This window comes from Solanum lycopersicum, chromosome 1 (genome assembly GCF_036512215.1).
Source record: "Solanum lycopersicum chromosome 1, SLM_r2.1".
Lineage (NCBI taxonomy): Eukaryota > Viridiplantae > Streptophyta > Magnoliopsida > Solanales > Solanaceae > Solanum > Solanum lycopersicum.
Window position 1 is genome coordinate 71,254,625 of NC_090800.1, and position 19,176 is coordinate 71,273,800.

The 19,176-nt window shown below is 32.4% G+C and overlaps 2 protein-coding genes across 3 annotated transcripts; one reads left to right on the forward strand and one right to left on the reverse strand.

Annotated features, from left to right (window-relative positions):
• Positions 1-2,306: 2,306 nt before the first annotated feature.
• Positions 2,307-4,063, reverse strand: LOC101255132 (universal stress protein A-like protein). Its single transcript, XM_004229196.5, has 3 exons — positions 3,773-4,063; positions 2,822-3,041; positions 2,307-2,716 (listed from the first exon to the last, which is right to left on the reverse strand). The coding sequence occupies exons 1-3, from the start codon at positions 3,939-3,941 to the stop codon at positions 2,629-2,631; spliced, it is 477 nt and encodes a 158-aa protein (XP_004229244.1). The 5' UTR covers positions 3,942-4,063; the 3' UTR covers positions 2,307-2,628.
• A 6,096-nt stretch (positions 4,064-10,159) lies between these two features.
• On the forward strand, positions 10,160-19,110 carry LOC101254832 (kinesin-like protein KIN-13A). Of its 2 annotated transcripts, none has more exons than XM_019214767.3 (13): positions 10,160-10,445; positions 10,917-11,163; positions 11,701-11,922; positions 12,812-13,003; positions 13,514-13,618; positions 13,747-13,824; positions 13,993-14,119; positions 14,885-15,047; positions 15,584-15,913; positions 16,572-16,790; positions 16,871-17,483; positions 17,655-17,720; positions 18,383-19,110. In XM_019214767.3, exons 2-13 carry the CDS (start codon positions 10,969-10,971, stop codon positions 18,563-18,565), a joined length of 2,493 nt encoding a protein of 830 aa, XP_019070312.1. In that variant the 5' UTR covers positions 10,160-10,445; positions 10,917-10,968; the 3' UTR covers positions 18,566-19,110. The 2 variants fall into 2 exon arrangements, with proteins under 2 accessions (XP_019070312.1, XP_004229243.1); XM_004229195.5 differs by having other exon boundaries at positions 10,210-10,445; positions 14,038-14,119.
• Positions 19,111-19,176: the final 66 nt, after the last annotated feature.

The following is a 19,176-nucleotide window of genomic DNA, read 5'->3' on the forward strand; positions in this document are numbered from 1 at the left end:
TTATTTTATTATTACATTTGCTTATTATAATTTTTTAAACATTATTTAAATACTTGTAAGATTTTCGAAAAATGAAGCATATAAAGTCATGATTCATATTTAATATTAAACTTTACAAGTAAGATGAAGAGACACGAATTATAAATAATTCAAATGTATAATTTTATTAGCCACTAAATGTATTACTAATTATGTATTGATTTTATTTGTAAAATAAAAAAATAAAAAAAAAGGTGTGAAAATACAAAAAATGAACAGAGAAAATATAATAATTGGTGACTACATAAAAATTATAAATACATTTCAAAGCAAATAGAACGACGACAGATTGTTACATAAGCAAAAAAATGACATCATGAAAATAATAATATATTTTTCAATTACTTTTTATAATTTATAATAAAAGTGAAACTAATCATCATAAATTTTGTTGTTGTTAAAATGAAATAATTATATTTATTTTTTTTCATAACAAAGAGAAAATAGAATACTAAAGGATCAAATGATTAGTATTGACAATATAATACATTTAGCTAAATTATTTACATAAATTAAAACTTTAAAAACTCTAGCAAAAGTAATTAAGTTGATAATAAATTTTAAAGTGAAAAAATAATCTCTAATTATGCTTAATTTTTTTTCCTTGTACCATCTTCCTTTGCAAAGAGATCCGTCATCATGTTTTGATCCATATGCCAAACTCTTCAAATATGCAACCAACTGAATAAAAAAAAAAGCATATACGAATTAAAAATAATGATGTAAAAAAAAAAGAACAAAATATAAATCATATTTAATATATTTATATATTATCTTTTCAATAGTAATAACAATACTAAATAATAATTATTTCTTGAAATCTAACAAATATTATAATCAAATTATATTATATATGGAAAACTAACTATAAACAAAGTAATTGCATACGGACAAAACATTGTTAAAAATTAAAGAGATTTTTTTAATTATACTTACCTGATAAATTATAATACAAACATAAAAATATATATTAAGTAAGCATGTCTAAGTCCATAAAAATAAAAAGAAAGACTTAAAAATGAAATATATCTTACCTTCATATACTTTTTTTTGTTACATGTTAGCTAATTCACAAACAAGTATTATGGAGAAGAGAAATTATAACTTTGTATGTGAATCTTCATGAAAATAAATATGAATCTATGTAGACAAAATAAAGGAAATGAAAAAAATAAGGACTTGAAAATGATATATTGATTAACTTCATGTACTTTTTTTTTTGGTTACATGTTAGTTTCCTTCACAAATCAAATACGAATTTATTGACAAAAATAGATGAAATAAAAAATAAAAAGTTCAATGAAGTATTTCTTACCTTCATGTACTTTTTTTTTGTTACAGATTAAACTTATATGATGAAAAAAGAAAGAATAATTGTGAAAGTGAATCTTCATTAAACTAATATAAATTTATAGGCAAAATAAAGGAATTTTATAAAACACATAAACTTATAAATTTAAATTGGAGGTTATGAATATAAAAAAATTATGAGAGTCATGAATATTATTAAAAGTAAAAATTAAAGAAGGGCAAGTCATGGGTAGTAACTCCTAGTGAATAAATTCAAAAATAAAAATAAAAATACTTAAAATGTAAAAAATAATAATATGATTTCATGATTAGAAGTGAGATAAACAAATAGAAAAAAAAATATAAATTTTTATTATTATTATAAATGTTCATACATTAATAAAGTATTTATTTGTATATTTGTATAAATGAAGTAATATATTTTTACAATAAAATAATTAATTTAAATTAAAAAAAGTCAAAAATAAATAAATTATGTTTCTCTTTTAATTATAAGTGAGATAAATAAATAAAAAATATGAAGAGTTTTTGTTATAAATGACCCACCATTAATAAAATATTTATTTATAATAAATTTAAGTAATTTTTTATGATATATAATAATTATTTTTTTAAAAAAAGATGAAAAAACTAAATGCAAATGGAGGCCATATAGAGGTGCCACATTACCTCCTCTGTGGTCCTCATTTATATATATATATTGATTGGATCAAAAATCTCTTTAACACTAATTTCGAAATAGTTTTAAACTCTTGCCTGTTTGAGTCATTTCTAATAAGTCAAAGACATTTTTGATCAAATAGATGAAACGAGGACATTTTTGAACTATTTCTATATGTTAAGAACATGCATTTTTAACTCAATACGCGGAAGGAAGATACATTTTTAATACGTTAAGGATATTTTTCAACATATACATAATTTTCAAGAATGTAGGAAGAATCAATCAATCCATATCAATTTGAATGGAGAATTTCATTTCCATTGAGTCAAAATTGCAAAAAGGAACAACAAAAAACACCCTGCATGTGGTGTAAGTAAAGAAAAACAGGGAGAAATTAAAATAAAAAGAGGGTATGCCTATAAATTGCTAATGACTAATTTCATGAAGCTAGTAAGATATGATTAATTTTTTTTTTCAATTACTTGCTAGCTACATATTCTATTGATTACAAATTTATAGTATATAGCTATAGAGAATTGGATATATGTCCCTTTCTCTGATTTGGTCTAATTAATCTCCCTCCAAAATTTCCTTTAGTTTATTAATCAAAATTTTCATTTCTTTGCCTTTGGCTTCTTCACAATCATCACGGAGCAACGAGCATGATGGGAGCAATAGTCACTTACGCTACCCAAAACAGCCCTGTCGAAAATGTAAGTAAAAAATTCCGATCAATATTTTCGTATACTTAGATCATGAAATTCAAAAAAAAATTCTTAAATTCTATGTAAAGTCAAAATCAATTACCTTTTGAAAGCTCCGTAACCATGGCTTCCCATGACCAAAACAGAGGCGTGATGCTTGTCAACAACATCACACAACACATTTCTAGCATCTCCTTCAACAACATCAAATTCTACACCACTCATCACCCCTTTAGCTTCGCATAATTGTTTTGACTTCTCGCATACTCTTTGAGCTGTCTTTTTAATATCATTTTCCACCACTGCGAGCACGTCACTTGTTCCTAAACAACATCAAAAATATCTCAAATCATCACTCGATTATAGTATAAAATTCACTCAACTATGAGTTCTTATCTCCTCAAAAAGAAATCGTATTATATGTGATGTTAGGTCTTAGGCCTAACTCATACCCCAAAAGTCACGTCTCAGACCTAACTTATACCTCAAAAGCTAGCTCTAGGATTGCCCAAGCCTTATAAGGAGTCCATCCATCTCAAAAGCTAGCTGTAGGATTGCCCAAGCCTTATAAGGAGTCCATCCATCTCATTAACCATCAATGTGGGACTTTTGTCATTCTTTAACACCGCACGTCACACCCAATACTTAACATTTGATGCGAGAACAATTTTTTGATTTTGAGAGCCCCAACATAAAGTGAAACGGGCTCTGTTATGATATCACGTTAGTTTTACTGTTGGAGAGAAGTATGTAATTTTATTAGTATGTATGTGTATTTATACAAGAGAGTGAACTACAAATAAGAAAAGAATCAACCACCAAGTGATCTTCCCCTAATTATAATAGAAACTTAATCAATAATGAGATACTAAGCTATGTAATATCAATCAAGAGATACCCTAATATTAATCAAGAGTATATGCATATATAAATATGAAAAAACACTAATATTTCAAAAAAAAATGGTATATGTTACACCTAGATTTTTAAAGTGTAATGTGAAAATTAAACTCAAAAATTTTAAAATAATCAAATTTAAATTTCGAATCTGTACCTGGTCCAGCTAGACCTACAACGGAAGTTGGAGTGATTTTAACGTGAACAATGATGAGCTTAAAAAGAGAATCGAATTGACCAAAAAAATGATCAAGTGTCCATTCTAAGGCGTAGAAGCTGTGGTCAGTGTCATCAAGGGCAAAAATCATGGTTTGTGTTGCTGCCATTATTTTTGATGAATTGTTACTAAGAAAGATCAAAAGATTTGGATTGTTGGAAATGAATCCAAACAATCCAAATCTTTTGCCAGAAAGACCAAAAGTTTTTTGTGTTTGGATTGAAAGTATTGTGATGAAATTATGGGGATTTTATAGTTGGTTAAAAGTGATACGACCACCAAATTTTGTGGACATTATTTGGCAGTTTTTACTTTTTTATTTGACTATTAATTTAAGTGGATGTTATTTAGCAGTTACTTTTTCTTTTTTTAATTCACAACTGAACTGAGGTTTTCATGGGATATGCTTGGAGTGGACTTTTTTTAGATGTAATTATGCGAAAGAGTTTCACTTTAAATTAAAATTGATTACAGTTTTGTTTGGATGATTGGTACTTAATATTTCAAAATGTATTAAATTATTTCATATTATAGTGTTATAATGAATATCTATAATATTTGGATAGATTTTGTCATTTTCTATCGTTACAAAATATAAAAAAATTCATAATTTGAATGATAGATCTACAAAAAGATAGGATACAAGGTAGAACTACTATACAAAGGTGGGATAAAAAGATTTAAAATGATTATTAAATAATAAAAATGGCAACTTTCACATATAACAAACAAAAAAAATCATATTTGTATAATATAGCAAACTTTGCATAATTGCGCTCCATAGCAAACATAAAAACTGTATAATTCGCTATACATATAAAAGTGTATAATTCGCTGGCCTAAATTGTATAATTCGCTGGCCTAAATTGTATAATTCGCTGGCCTATTTCGCTGCAATTGTATAATTAGCTTTGCATACAGTTGAATCGAATTAAAATGTATGTATATTGCATAATTATAAGTGTATAGCAAGAAGATATATGTTTTTCTCGCTTTATACAAAAACAGAAACACAATATATACACTTCTGTTGTATAAAGCTAGAAAAAATTGTATTTCACTGCAATTGTATAATTCACAATTGTATAATTCTTTGGCCTTTTTCTCTGCAATATTTGAAGTAAAATGTTTGTAAATTATATAATTAAGTGTATAACACGAAGATATACATTTTTGCATGTGTATATACAATTTTCTCTCAGTTTATACAAAACAGAAACAGAAATTATACACTTCTGTGTATAAAGCGAGAGAGGCGAGAATGGGAGAATGGCGAGCGAGACTTCTGGGAGAGAGACGCCTGGCAAATTTTTGTCAATGTTTGCTATGGAACACAATTAAATCAAACCCTAGCTATTCAATTTAATTTAGGTTATTAGTTTGCTATTTTATACAATTTTCCATAATAAAAAACCAAATGAGAAGAAATATTAAGATAACTATATGTCACACTTACATGCAATGAGTCTTTTCATTGTTAAATTAACGATGAGTTTAAATAACAATTAAAATAAACATGATATAGAAACTAACAATACAATTCAAGAAAACATGTATAACAACAGTATAAATAAGTCATTTTTAATAGTGCTTACACAAAGCATGAATTGAACAATAGGCGCAATATATTATCAAACTCTAGCCATTATGTTGTACCTGTCATTTTTTCAGTTGAGTTTAATTTTCTTATGTCCCTATTTTTGACAGAATGGTCTGATGGAGTTTTGTACTTGTATAAGATTATATTCTGGCACTCTTACTTATCCTTTTATCATCATGACCCCTGAACCCATCCAAACCCAACATTTTAAACACTTTTTTAATTGTATTATGGTGCGTGTTGCACAAATACGTACACGTTGGCCAAAAAGAAAAAAATCCACATATGATATTAGAATCCACGTGGTAAAACACTCATGTAAAACTAAGAAAAGTCCAACCTCCGCGAAAATTTCAAAACCTTCGCAACTTTTCTACTTCTCCTCTCTGCGATTTCTCCACTAACACGTTCATATGTGATTTTTCATAACTTTGCTCAATTGAAGCTTAGTTCCACTCCGATTATCGTTGTAAGTTCTTGCCTTTTGTGTTAGTTTCCGATTTTTTTCATTTTCTTGCGCGTATCTATTTGATTATATGATCGATTGACATTTAATTTTCTGAATATTTTGGGGGATTTTACTTTGGTTTGGATGTAATGTTAGTGTAATATGTTTTCTCAGTTTATTAATGACTTCGAGTGACTTCAATGGCATATATCGTGAATTCGATCAGATTCTAGTATTTTTTTCGTAAAATCTCAATTTTGACTAAAGTTAATATTTTATGTCTAGTCAATTGTCTTGGGTATTGATAGTGTTAGTGGTCCATTTGTTACAACAATTACAATTATGGTAAGTTATGATGGCTTTAACTGTTACTAGTATTTGACTATTTTCTTTAAAAAAATTAAGCCTTTTATTTTACAGTCATGGTAAGTTTATGTCTTTAACTGTGGTTGTTAATCATGGTATATTTATGCCTTTGACTTTAGTTGTTTTTCCTGGTAAGTTTATGTCTTTAACTGTAATTGTTTTCTTTTAACTTTACAGGCATTCTAAGTTAAATGATTTAACTATAGTGACATTTCAATTTCACTATGGGGGTTGTTTTTTTATCTGATCCTACTTTAAGGTATGCCAATGAATCACTAGTGTCAAAAAGATTAATATAGATGTGGATGAGATGCATATTATGTTGTATCATAAAATAGCATTGGAATTGAGTGCCGAAAATGTTGAGACATTTGAATGTAGAGTTAACAAGAAGGGTACTTTTTACATGTTAAATATTGATCATGATATTTTAAATTTTCTTATTGGTTTGAAGGGTGCTGATTTTGTTGATGTGTATGTTGCATCCCATTAGTATACCTGTAATTGTTGAGGATATACTTGTATTGCCAAGCACTAATGTTGATGTGTCCTCATCTCCACAAAAAGATAATGTTGATGTGTCCATCCTCCCGACACAAAGATAGGGTTGGTCTGTCATTCTTCTCACAAAAATTGATAAGGCTGATGTGTCTTCATCTCAACCATTGGATGAAATAAAAATAGGGATTTAAACCAAAATTAGTCCCTTTTAGTTGAAGAGCAGTCCCCTGCCCCTAGAGTTGAAGAACATTCTGACTCACTCTATGATGTTGATGAAAATATAAATGAATTCAGTAATTTGGATGAGGAGTTGCTTCAAGCTAGACAATCTAAAATTGAAGAACAAGTTAAAGAGAAGGTTGATAGTGTAAATCTAGATGAGATACCATCTGGTCTTGTAGGTATAGATGCTAGTTTTGAAGACATTTATAAGGAGAAAGGGGGATATTTGAAGGAAATTTGGGGTGGTAATGACCCTTAGTTTGATAGATTGAATCCTGGTAATGACATTAGTGAAGATGAAGCGGATCCCGTTGAGGATGATGAAGTGGTAGATCCAACACCTTGTAAGGAAAGTACAAAAATCTACTTTGATCCAACTACTAAAAAGGTTTTTTTCCAACTGTATATGGTATTTTTGAATCACATTGAACTCAGGGTGGCACTGCAAACTTACTCTATTCAAAAGGGTGTTAATATTAATTTGAAACCTAATGAGAAGGAAAAAATAAGGGCACATTGTAAGAAAAAGAAATGTCCTTGACATATTCTTGGAAGTATTGATTGTAACACTGGAAACTTCTGTGTTAAAACATATTTTTCTGTCCACAAGTGTTTCAAAAGAACAAGAAACAAATTGTATACCCCCATTTGGATTAGTAAACATTACAAGAAGAGGATTATGAGTGAGTCTACCATCAAACTTCATCAAATTTAGTCTTTGATACAAAAAGAGTATGGTTTATATGTTAGTAAGACAAGTTGTAGAAAGGCAAAATTGAGAGTTATGACTGAACATATGAGATATTTCAAAAGGATTTTTCTAGGTTGTATGATTATGTTGAGCAATTTAAAACCACAAATCCTGAAAATCCTGTATATATTAGGACATCAAAGAACACAATTTCAAAAAAAGAGGTGTTTATGAGCATCTATATTTGTCTTGGTTCCTTAAAAAGTGGATGAAAAGAAGAGTGTAGAAGGATTATTGGCTTAGATGGTGCATTTCTTAAAAGTGTATGTAAAGGTGAATTATTATCTTACATTTCCAAAGATGAAAATAATCAGATGTACCCTATAGTACGGACAATAGTTTATAAAGAAACCAAGGAGGTATGGTCTTGATTTATCAAGTGCGTCAAACATGATTTGGAGCTTACAAAAGGTGAAGGACTAATAGTTATGTCTGACACGGAGAAGGTATTACTATATTATTTGTTAATTTATTCTTTTATTTTTGGAGTAATTGATATTTAACGTTGTTGTGTGTCAAATGTTCTTTGTTTGACAGGGTCTTCATCTTGCACTTATTGATGTATTTTCAGATATTGAAATTAGATGAAATTAGATGGTGTTCTAAGCATATAGGTGATTAAAAAGCACTAATCACCCCACTTAGACAGCAAGTATATTCAAACTCCGTAAATGAGATTTGTATGATCATGGAAACCTCCAGTTTGATGAAATAACCTTTAAATAAATAATTCGACCTTATAACTTTTCTGTTATATGCAAAGCTATTATGGGCATTTGTGAGCACAAAGAGATATATGGATCGCTTGGATTTAGCCTTATTATATATATGGAGAAAAAAAAATGATTGGCTCATAATGGAGGTACCTAATTAGGATAGTAAAAACAGATTTTCAATATGAGAAAATATTGTACCATGCTTACTAGTCAAAATCAGTTGATTTAGAAGAGATAGGTTTATGATTAGAAGTACCTATAAAATTGTCAGGGGATGTGTTGCTAATGTTTCTCTTGAAGACAATGTGGCATGTACCAAACAAATTTTTGTACTATGGTTGATACTATAGGGAATAATGAGGCCCAAAGATATTCTACTCAAATGGGGCATAATAGTGGACCAAAAATGTACATTTTGTTTCCGATGAATCCTTATTTTGAATGTGAATTAACATATTTGGCAAGGAACACTGAGATGGTTGAGATGACAATGTAAGATCCTCCCTTTGGACTAAGAATGGAACTAAAAGTACTACAACAAAAAATCAAAAGTAGCACAATATAAAGTCTGATTTGCAACACTGATTACTAAAACAAAAAAAGCCTTACTTCATACTCGCTCTGTTCAATTTATATTGACATTTTTAATCTTTTAGAGTCAAACAGTTTAAGTTTGATCGAAAATTTGCGCATGAAATTTTTAATTCTTTTGAAATGAAATTTATATATTTGTAAATTACGTAAAAAGTACTATGAATCACAATAATTGATTATGTATGATATTTAAAAAAATTTATGAAAAAATTACGATCAAAGATAAACTTGTTTGAATCATGAAATTCGAAAGATGACATATAAAATGGAATGGAAGAGTACCATATAGACAAATATTTGCATAAAAGTGAGGGGCAATAGAAAACTGTTTGAAACTATTTGTTCTTTATACATATAATATTGTCTTTAAGGTGTCATAGGTAGAAAACAATGAGCAGCCATGATGTTGGTTAGCTCAGGGTTATAAATATTGTTTGATGATTAATAAAATGTCCTGTTAATTACCAAAATGAAAAACAAACAGTATAAAAGTAAAAGAGGACATATATATATAAAATAATAGGAAAAAGATAATATAGCATTTTAAAAAGTTATTACTATTTAGTATTAAAAAAAACATAATTTTCTTGAATTTAAGTAAAAAATTACATATCGCATGATTGAGATGGAGAAAAAAATAGTACTATGAATACTTTGTAATTTTGTTTTCCTCAATAATATAAATTTTATATTTTTTTCAATCTATCGTTTTTCATTAATTTTTATTTAATTTTTTATAAAAGTTAGTTGGTTAAAGATGAAAACTCAAACAATCAAAATCCAATATCTTATATTCATAAAAGTATAAATTAGATGATGATTGTTTCTTTTAAGTATCAAAATATTTTCCTCAACACATTTAAAAAAACTATGTAGAATTATGCTAGGTAATTGATGCAAATATAGACATTTGGTGAGATTTATTAAGCACTATTGATGCTTTATAGGTGATTAAAAAGCACTAATCACCCCACTTAGACAGCAAGTATATTCAAACTCCTTAATGAGTAATCTTTAAGTTTACTTTTACGTAACAAAATTAAATAAAAAATATCACTTCTAACACCTCCACCAAATTTCCTCCGTCACAGCACCAAATTTATCTGTTTAATACTAGTTCGATATACGGGCTCGAATCAAAAAATATTAAGAGATCAATCGTAAATAATAATATGAATCACGATACTTCAAATTAATTAAGTTATAGCACAAATTAGTTGTTATATATATATATATTTCATGAAATTGATTATTACTACTATGACGAAAAATAAAAAAGAAGCTTCACATAATCATCCCTTTCAAGCAAATTTATAAATCCAATCCGAGAAATTAGGGTTGTTTTCCATTCTGGGTTTGATCAACTTTTACTCAAATCTTCTTTAGGACAATCCAATTCAGCTCTTATTTTTCAGGTATTGCATTTCAGTTCTATAAATGTTTATAATTCTTTATATGTGTTTAATCTTATTTTTCTCTTAAATTTTTTGTGGGTTTGTTGAATTTTACATGCATCGTATTGTTAGGTAGATTTGAAGTTACTGCATTTTAAGATTAAGATCGAAATCGACTGCTTTTCTGTGTTGTTTCATACTGAAATTGGTGAATTTACACGTTACGTGAATTCTCTTATTTGATTTGGACGTTTTGCTTTCATATGAGTGTCCTTTTTTTCCAAAGATTAGTTCTTGAAGAATGATCGACCAGGTTTTTTTCTACTTTTTTGGTTGTTTTGATTACAAATAAACGGTTCAAATGGACTCAGAGGATTCTTATAACTTACTCCAAAAATGTAGTTGTTGTTTCTAGGTGGAGTTAGAATTGATATAACTGGGAAAGACTCCAGCTTTTGATTATTTTTTTTCTACTTTGTGCTGTTGTGGAAGTATTGCATAGAAGATCTTAAAATTGGCTCCTCAAAGGCGATCGCAGCGCCACATGGGTGGCCACACGCAGCAGAGCAATCCGGCAGCTACTGCTGTGTATGATCACCCAGGCAATGCTGGTCCTACTGGTGATGGGGGTGATGCTTTCATGGCGCGATGGCTTCAGTCTGCTGGGCTACAACATCTGGCCTCTCCCCTGGCTTCTGCGGGTGTCGATCAACGTCTCCTTCCTAACCTGCTTCTGCAGGTAAATCTTAATTTTGACAGTGTACATTTTACTCGAATCTAGACTTTAGAGCTTAGTAAGGAACTGAGAAACTTCTTGTGATTCACTTCTTTGTAGTTTTAGTTTGATTTATTCTATAGCTTCAAAGGTGCAAAGGATTTATATGGCATGGCGTTATTCTTTGTTCTACTCTGGTCGCATTGGTCCTTCTAGCTGGTTTATACCTCCTACTGACTACCAATGTGATTAGTGAGGATAAAATTGTAGACTATCTTCCCACATTCCTGGATACTGTGGTTAGGTAGTTTCTCAGTTTTATTTTTACTCAAAGGAGGAGCATTGCATCCTTGTAAACTTCATTGTCCTTACTTGAAATGTTTGGTTACTGTCAGTCACACTGTATTGAGGAGTTTATCACAGTCATTTATACTTTCCTTTGCCCCCTGTTCCGTTTTATTTGAACATGACCATGTGGCCTTATCGTGGCATTCTTAGTTTGTATAAATGTTTCTCATTAAGTTTGTTAGTAACGGGGAAGGCTTGAATATTGTTTAAAAGGGATATGGAGCACAATCTATGGAGGAGAAGCAGAGGCTTCTTAAATTAATGAGAAACCTCAACTTTAATGGTGAATCTGTTTCCGAGCCATATACTCCAACTACACAGAGTCCTGGAGGGGTCAGAGGATCCGAAGGTTATTATTCTCCTGAGTTCAGAGGAGACTTTGGGGCTGGGCTTCTGGATCTGCATTCTATGGATGATACAGAGCTCTTATCTGAGGTATGAAAATATTCGACTTCGGCACTTCTATTATAACTTCTAAGCATACATTGTTTAAGCATTTCAAAAAAAGCACATTGTTAAGTTGGGGACATCTATTAGTTGTGCGGTGGTCAGCTAGATACGATAAACCACGGCCTTTCTCCCCGGCCATTCTATTTTACCTGCCCCTACACGCCATCCGCCAACCCCCACCAAAAAGGAGAATTACAATGAAAGAGAGGAAAAGGAAGAAGATTATAGACAAGGGTTACTGAATATGGGTTCATTCAAGTAAATAATTGATCCTTCCACTAGAGCCTTCCGTCCTTTTTTGGAATTGTACTTAACAGTAAAATATTACTGTAGTCATATATTTCGGTAGTAATGGATATCAGTAGGATTATAATATAAAGATGAAATTAGATTAACATTTGGATGCATTTGACAATGTATTGTCAAGCTCGAAAGTGCAGAGAGGATGAAGCAGGAAATACCAAATGGAAATATGTATTTTGATGTGTTTCTCAGATAAGTCTTAATTTCCAAGCATTTCTTGCCTATTAAAGGTTGTGAGAACATGCATTGCACAATCAGCTAAACTTCATTACCTTCTTGGATAATGTGTTTTAAATGAAGACCACTATGGATTTAGTCAACATTGTGCTTGTTAAAGATTGAAGCTTCCCAGAATTTAAAGAGGTTGTGATGCAGCTGTTTTCTTTGTTTTATTGCCATTACTCTTTTCTAGTAAGTACGTTGTGGTCTTATTGGGGAAGTGAAGAACATAAGATGTGTCTATAGCTATGTCTGAGTTCATTTCTTGTTATTGAGTGAAACTGCCCCATGCTCTGTCTGTCGTATAGAAGAGAACTGTTGAGTACTAATGTTTGCTTTATTTTCATTATAGCATGTTAATTCTGAACCATTTGAGCCATCACATTTTATGCCGGCAGTAAACTACTCCTTTGATGGTGACTTTGATGCTCCTACCAGTCAGCAGCAAAAGCCATCTCCAGACACTGATACTGCAGCTGAATTTCCGCCAGTTGATAAAGAAAACAATGCAAGGGAAAACAACGTGGCAAAGATTAAAGTAGTGGTATGTCAGTTCTGCATATAACTTAATGTGTGGTTCATGACCCTCTTTCTTTATAAGAAAATGTGTTCTTTATTCTGCAATTCGAACTGATATAGAAGCACCCAAGGGTGTGGCCTAGTGGTCATTGAAGTAGTTGAGAACCTTGAGGTCTCAGGTTCAAAAACTCAGCGGAGATAAAAAAACACTAGGTGATGCTTCCCGTCTGTCCTAACCTTGATGGACAGAATTACCTAGTACATATTGTCAGTGGGAGGTGACATGTATCCTGTGGAACAAGTCGAGGTGCGCGAAAACTGGTCCAGGCACCACGATCATAGAAAAAAAAACTAATATAGACTAGATTCCGGAAGTAGGTAGTATCTGGTAATATACTAAGTGTTCTTTTACCGCTCCTTCAATTTCGAATGTTGTTCTTACCCTTGCCATGTACCGTACATCGTCGTTTATATGATATATATCAGGTCTTTTCCTTTTAAAATTTTTCTAAAGCTGACAATTGTGTGTGGATAGGTGCGTAAAAGACCTGTAAATAAGAAGGAGATTGCTCGGAAAGAGGATGACATTGTAACTGTATCCGACAACGCTTCTCTCATTGTTCATGAACCCAAGCTTAAGGTTTGTCATTTGTAGTTACAGATTATTGACACTTGCATCATACACTATGGAGGGCTGATGATGCTTTTCGGTGGCTTATTTGACCTTTTAAGTCTTTGAGGAACTGAGTTTTGGTTTTGTTATGGAAGGTGGATTTGACAGCTTATGTGGAGAAGCACGAGTTCTGTTTTGATGCTGTCCTAGATGAACATGTTACAAACGATGAGGTATTATTTCATCAGACAAATGGAAATACTAATCTCAAAGACAATTGGTTTATGTGCTTGTCCTGCGATCATGTCAAAAATGATTTAGACTGCCTTGAGTTTTTGCTTTGCAAGGATTAGTGCTTACCATTTTTTGACATATAAAACATTTCCAACTTAATGTGTTAGGTTCCAGTTTCCTGTCATGGTTGTGCCTCATGCAATGCTTTGCAGGTTTATCGGGTTACTGTGCAACCAATTATTCCTATTATATTTCAGCGCACAAAAGCAACATGTTTCGCTTATGGCCAGACAGGTGTGTTTGTATTTCTTCACATTTTTGTTTCAGTTTTTTTTTAAAATATAAGGTACTCATCATTTTTCTGGTAGTTAATATAGGGTGCTCAATTATCTCTTTGGCTTTAGGTAATTGCTGCTTGATTTGTTGTTGGTATTTAAGTTTTGGGAGAATTTGTAGAAGGGAAACAAGCTAGGCAGATGAGATCCAAGATGAAGGAGCTCTTGAAAATCATGTTGAGATTTTTCCAATTTTGAGTTATGTCAGTGATCTCATTTATCTAATCTTGTTTGTCTGACCAGTGCAAATTTATGAACTGGACCTTTAAAATCTTAATGGTAGGTGCAAAATATGTTTAGGTCTGGTCTTGTTTGGCCTGCTTGGTCAAAGATGCTCATTAGAACAGTGAGTTATTGAATGCACGAGGGAAAATCCTTTGGAATGTTTTTCCTTCTCGAGTCGAAGGAATAATCATTGGTGACCCTTCTTTAATATTTATGGCATCATAGTATAATATGTATGCATGGGACTGTTGCAGCTTCCACTTCCTTCTTCCATGGTCAGAAATGGACCACATGATAGACACTAAGCCATTGTTTTTTTTATGTTCACTTTTGTTTCTCTTTATGAGTGTCTATCAATGGAAGTTTCTATAAGCCTGTAACTGTTGGATTATATTTCTTCTTGCTGCTCTTGGTTTGTTTTCTGTTACTCTCAGCATCTGCGTAGTTGGTTATCTTCAAATTCACTTATGTCCTTTTCCTTTCTTTTTTTTGATGTCAGGGAGTGGTAAGACGTACACAATGCAACCTTTGCCTCTTAGAGCTGCGGAAGATCTTATGAGATTATTGCATCAGCCAGTGTATCGTAGCCAGAAATTCAAGTTGTGGCTTAGTTTTTTTGAAATATATGGTGGTAAACTGTTCGATCTTCTCAGTGATAGAAAGTTAGTATGCTTATCCTATGTGGGACATCTATTTCTCTTATCCTTCTATGTGGGATGTCGATATGCAACCTATTACTTATTAAAAAAGCATGCATATGAACATATATATATATATATATATATATATATATATATATTTATTTTTATTTTTTTTGTGTGCGTGTATTAGAGAGAGAGTGAGAGAGAGAGACTGAGTAGATGTCATGCCTGAGATATAAATCTATAAACTTTGTATTAATTTTTCTGTGTTTCTTGTTTTCTAACCTAGAGCCTTTCAGTAGGTCTCTGTTATACAATATGGAGTCATGACTCATGAGATTGGGGCGTCACTTTATTTTCAGACCGTATGAAATAACAGAAACTAAGAGCAGTGTGGCAGAGTGTATGCACATGTTGCATTCTTTTGTCTGGGCCATCCAACTTGTAAATAATGTGAAATCTTCACATAGTTTGTTTCATGAATTTATAGTCTCATGTCTCACTTTTGTTTCCTTTTATCAATGTTTTACCAAATTAACTCCATTACTTTTACGCAGGAAACTATGTATGAGGGAAGATGGCCGACAACAGGTTTGCATTGTTGGACTCCAAGAATTTGAAGTTTCAGATTTGCAGATTGTGAAAGAATATATTGTGAGGGGAAACGCTGCTAGGAGTACAGGTTCCACTGGTGCAAATGAGGAATCATCAAGATCACACGCAATATTGCAGCTGGTGGTCAAGAAGCACAATGAGGTGAAGGACTACAGGCAAAATAATGATGGAAATGATTATAAGGGTGGCAAAGTGATTGGGAAGATTTCCTTTATTGATCTTGCTGGAAGTGAGAGAGGTGCAGACACGACTGATAATGACCGACAAACAAGGTAAGTTTTCATAGGGCACACATCTGGATGCTCGGCATTTCTTTTGAGTGTAAATTAAATAGAAGTTGATGTCCTGAAGACCAAGCCTATGTTTTTTCCTTATTACTGCAAGCAAGGATGCCATGAAGTATGATGCTTTAAGTATTGACTTTAAACAGTAAAGTATTTTTCTCTAGAAGTTTTGTTCGGAATTTCATGACATAGTATATATAAAAGAATTTTTTAGGGAAAAGGGCGAAAGATGCCCTTGAACTATATAGGTCAGATTTACTCTCCATTGTGTTTTTTGGCACAAAAATGCTCTCCAACCAGTCAAATAGCTCAAAAAAGGAAAGAAACAATAGATGTTTTGAGAATATTGCTAATCCAATGCAGAAAGTAAAAGAAAACTGCATAAATACTTTATATCTTTGGTGTAAAGAAGAGGGTATAGATGAGGTAGAACAGCCAGTAGACTTCGTAGACTATCTGTAATTATGATTACTTGCACTGTAATTTTTTTGATGGTTGACGGCATGCCCACGTTGCTGAGGAATATAACTTTACCTTGCTCAAAAAAAAAACAAGGGAAAAAGAGGCCAAATCACTTGCAGTTTACATGCCTTGATGCTGGTATGCTAAAGTACTATATTGAACCTACATTTTCATTTGTTTCCAGGATTGAGGGAGCAGAAATTAACAAGAGCTTGTTAGCTCTTAAAGAGTGTATTCGTGCTCTTGACAATGACCAGATCCATATTCCATTCCGTGGGAGCAAACTTACTGAGGTTCTTCGTGACTCCTTTGTTGGAAACTCAAGAACTGTCATGATTTCTTGCATTTCTCCTAATGCTGGATCATGTGAACACACACTCAATACATTAAGATATGCAGACAGGTACCGTCACTTTTACTGTAAGAGTTGAATGTTTGTTTTTGTTTATTATGTATTGCAGCCTATTGACATTTGATCAACAGGGTTAAAAGTCTATCTAAAAGTGGAAACACAAAAAAGGATCAGAATGCAGGCATAATACTCCCGATGATGAAGGAACTTTCTTCTGCACCAACTTTGGTTGCTTCCACTGAGGCAGAAGATGATAGTGAGCAACCTCAAGAGTCAAAAGTATCAGAAGTAAGTAGAAGGATGGGGAGAGAAAGTACATCTTACAATCCCTCTAGTGAGCGCAACCAAACCTCTAGTTTTGCTTCAACTCATACCTTCACTGGGTGGGAAGAAAGTGGGACAAATTCTGCTGGTCTGGATAGGAACAAGTTTGAGGTGAAGAATAGCTATCGTGTTCCATCTGGTCAGAAAATGTACCCAACACCAAACATGCAAAGTTCAGCTGATACAGAAGACAAGGTGCAGAAAGAGTCTCCACCTCGGAGAAAAGTTTCTAGAGATGAGAAACCCGAAAAGACAGAAAGGCCAGGAAGCGGGTCAAGAATTGATGTTTCAAGTACAGACTCATTGTCTACAAGTTACAAACAACAAAGTACAAATAGCTCCAACATAAGAAGTATTGGAACAAGACAAAATGAACTTAATTCACCCCCTCGTGATGACAATATCAATGAGATACTGGAGGTTAGCATATACTCTGCCTTCGCTTTGTTACCCTTTGCATTGTTTTTTATGCTTTCTTTTCCTTTTTTGTTTTTTTGGTTGTTGAGGATGGGCAGTATTTGTTTCTCTACTTGGAAAACTGCCATGAACTCCCCATTGGCGTCTGCTAATTTTCTCTCTCTGTGTGTGAAGGAAGAAGAGGCCCTGATAGCTGCCCATAGAAAAGAAATTGAAGATACAATGGATATTGTTCGTGAAGTAAGCAAAATCTCCAATAACACTCTTAAACTTACCTCCGTTCAAAACCTAGGAATATTTCTATTTCTGTGACATGCATGGTAGTTGTAACTATGTTATTTCCCCTAGCCATCTTAATTCTTGAATCTCTTTTGGTTCTTATTTTAGATGCAATGCCCATTCATCCAAGAGTTTAGATGCTTTTATCTGTGAAGCAACATAAGTCATGGGTGATCCCATGTATATAAGCTTTCCATGCTTGCTTGAAAGCATGAAATATACTTCGCCCTTTTTTGGTTAAAACCTTACCTCACCCATTTTTCTTCCTACCATCTTCCCGTGTTTTTATGTGCTATGGTTCTTTAGATAAGATCTGAGAGGGCAGTAGGAAATTTTTTACCACTTATTTTGCTTTATTTGTCACGAATAGAAATTTAGTGATTCAGTGACATTTGTCTGGAGACAGCACCGCTTCAAATTTTTGTCCATCTTTACTTCTTTTTTCTGTTTGTCTAGTGATGATATTTTCAGTGATCATTGTATTGTGTGAACTTCTATTATACCCTCTTGAGTTCCTACAAACAAAACCAATTGAAAAATAAATAAATTATGTTGGGAAGAAATACATGAGACCATCAGTGATGTGTTTGAGATGATTAATTCATTTTGCCTTCCACTACCAGGAAATGAAACTGTTGGCTGAAGTCGATCAACCTGGTAGTCTCATCGACAATTATGTCACACAGCTGAGCTTTGTGCTATCACGTAAAGCAGCAACTCTGGTCAGCCTCCAGGCTCGCCTTGCCAGGTTCCAGCAGCGATTGAAAGAGCAGGAAATACTGTGTAGAAAGAGGGGAACATGCTAGGCTACAAGTTACATGGATACAATCAGAGGGGCGCCTATTTCTATTCTCTTTATTTCTCTCTTTTGTAATTATTTCAAGAAATATCTTATTCCTCTTGTGCCAAATGTGTACAAAAACCATCAAGAAGTTCCATTGAGCAAGTTTACTTAAAGAGGAAAAAATGCTGGCCTCTTCTGAGCTTTTGCAAAACGAAACAACAGGTGTTTTAACGGAGCTTTTGGACCATGCTGCTCCAGTTATAGTTTAAGAAGTCTCTTTGGATTCTCTGGTGAAGGAGTGGCTCAGAGTTCTAAATTGGCACCATGGACAGTAGTCTGTATATGTTACTGCGTTATCAGGAATGCATTATTCCAGTTAATACTGCATTGCTCAACTGTTTTACTGGTTGCAGATGAAAAGAAAAGCCTTAAAATGGACAATGGAATTGATATAGTTTGTGTATAGAACAGTTTTAAGTGCCTGTTCCAACTTTTGCATTAACTGTTTGTTGTTCTTATATCCAAACCATTTCAGCAATCAAGCATGTTGATCAGTTTCACTTTAACTGCTATATGATACTTCAATTGTGTTTCGGCTCAAGGTAGTTCATCAGTCCCACTCGCTGCTAGTAT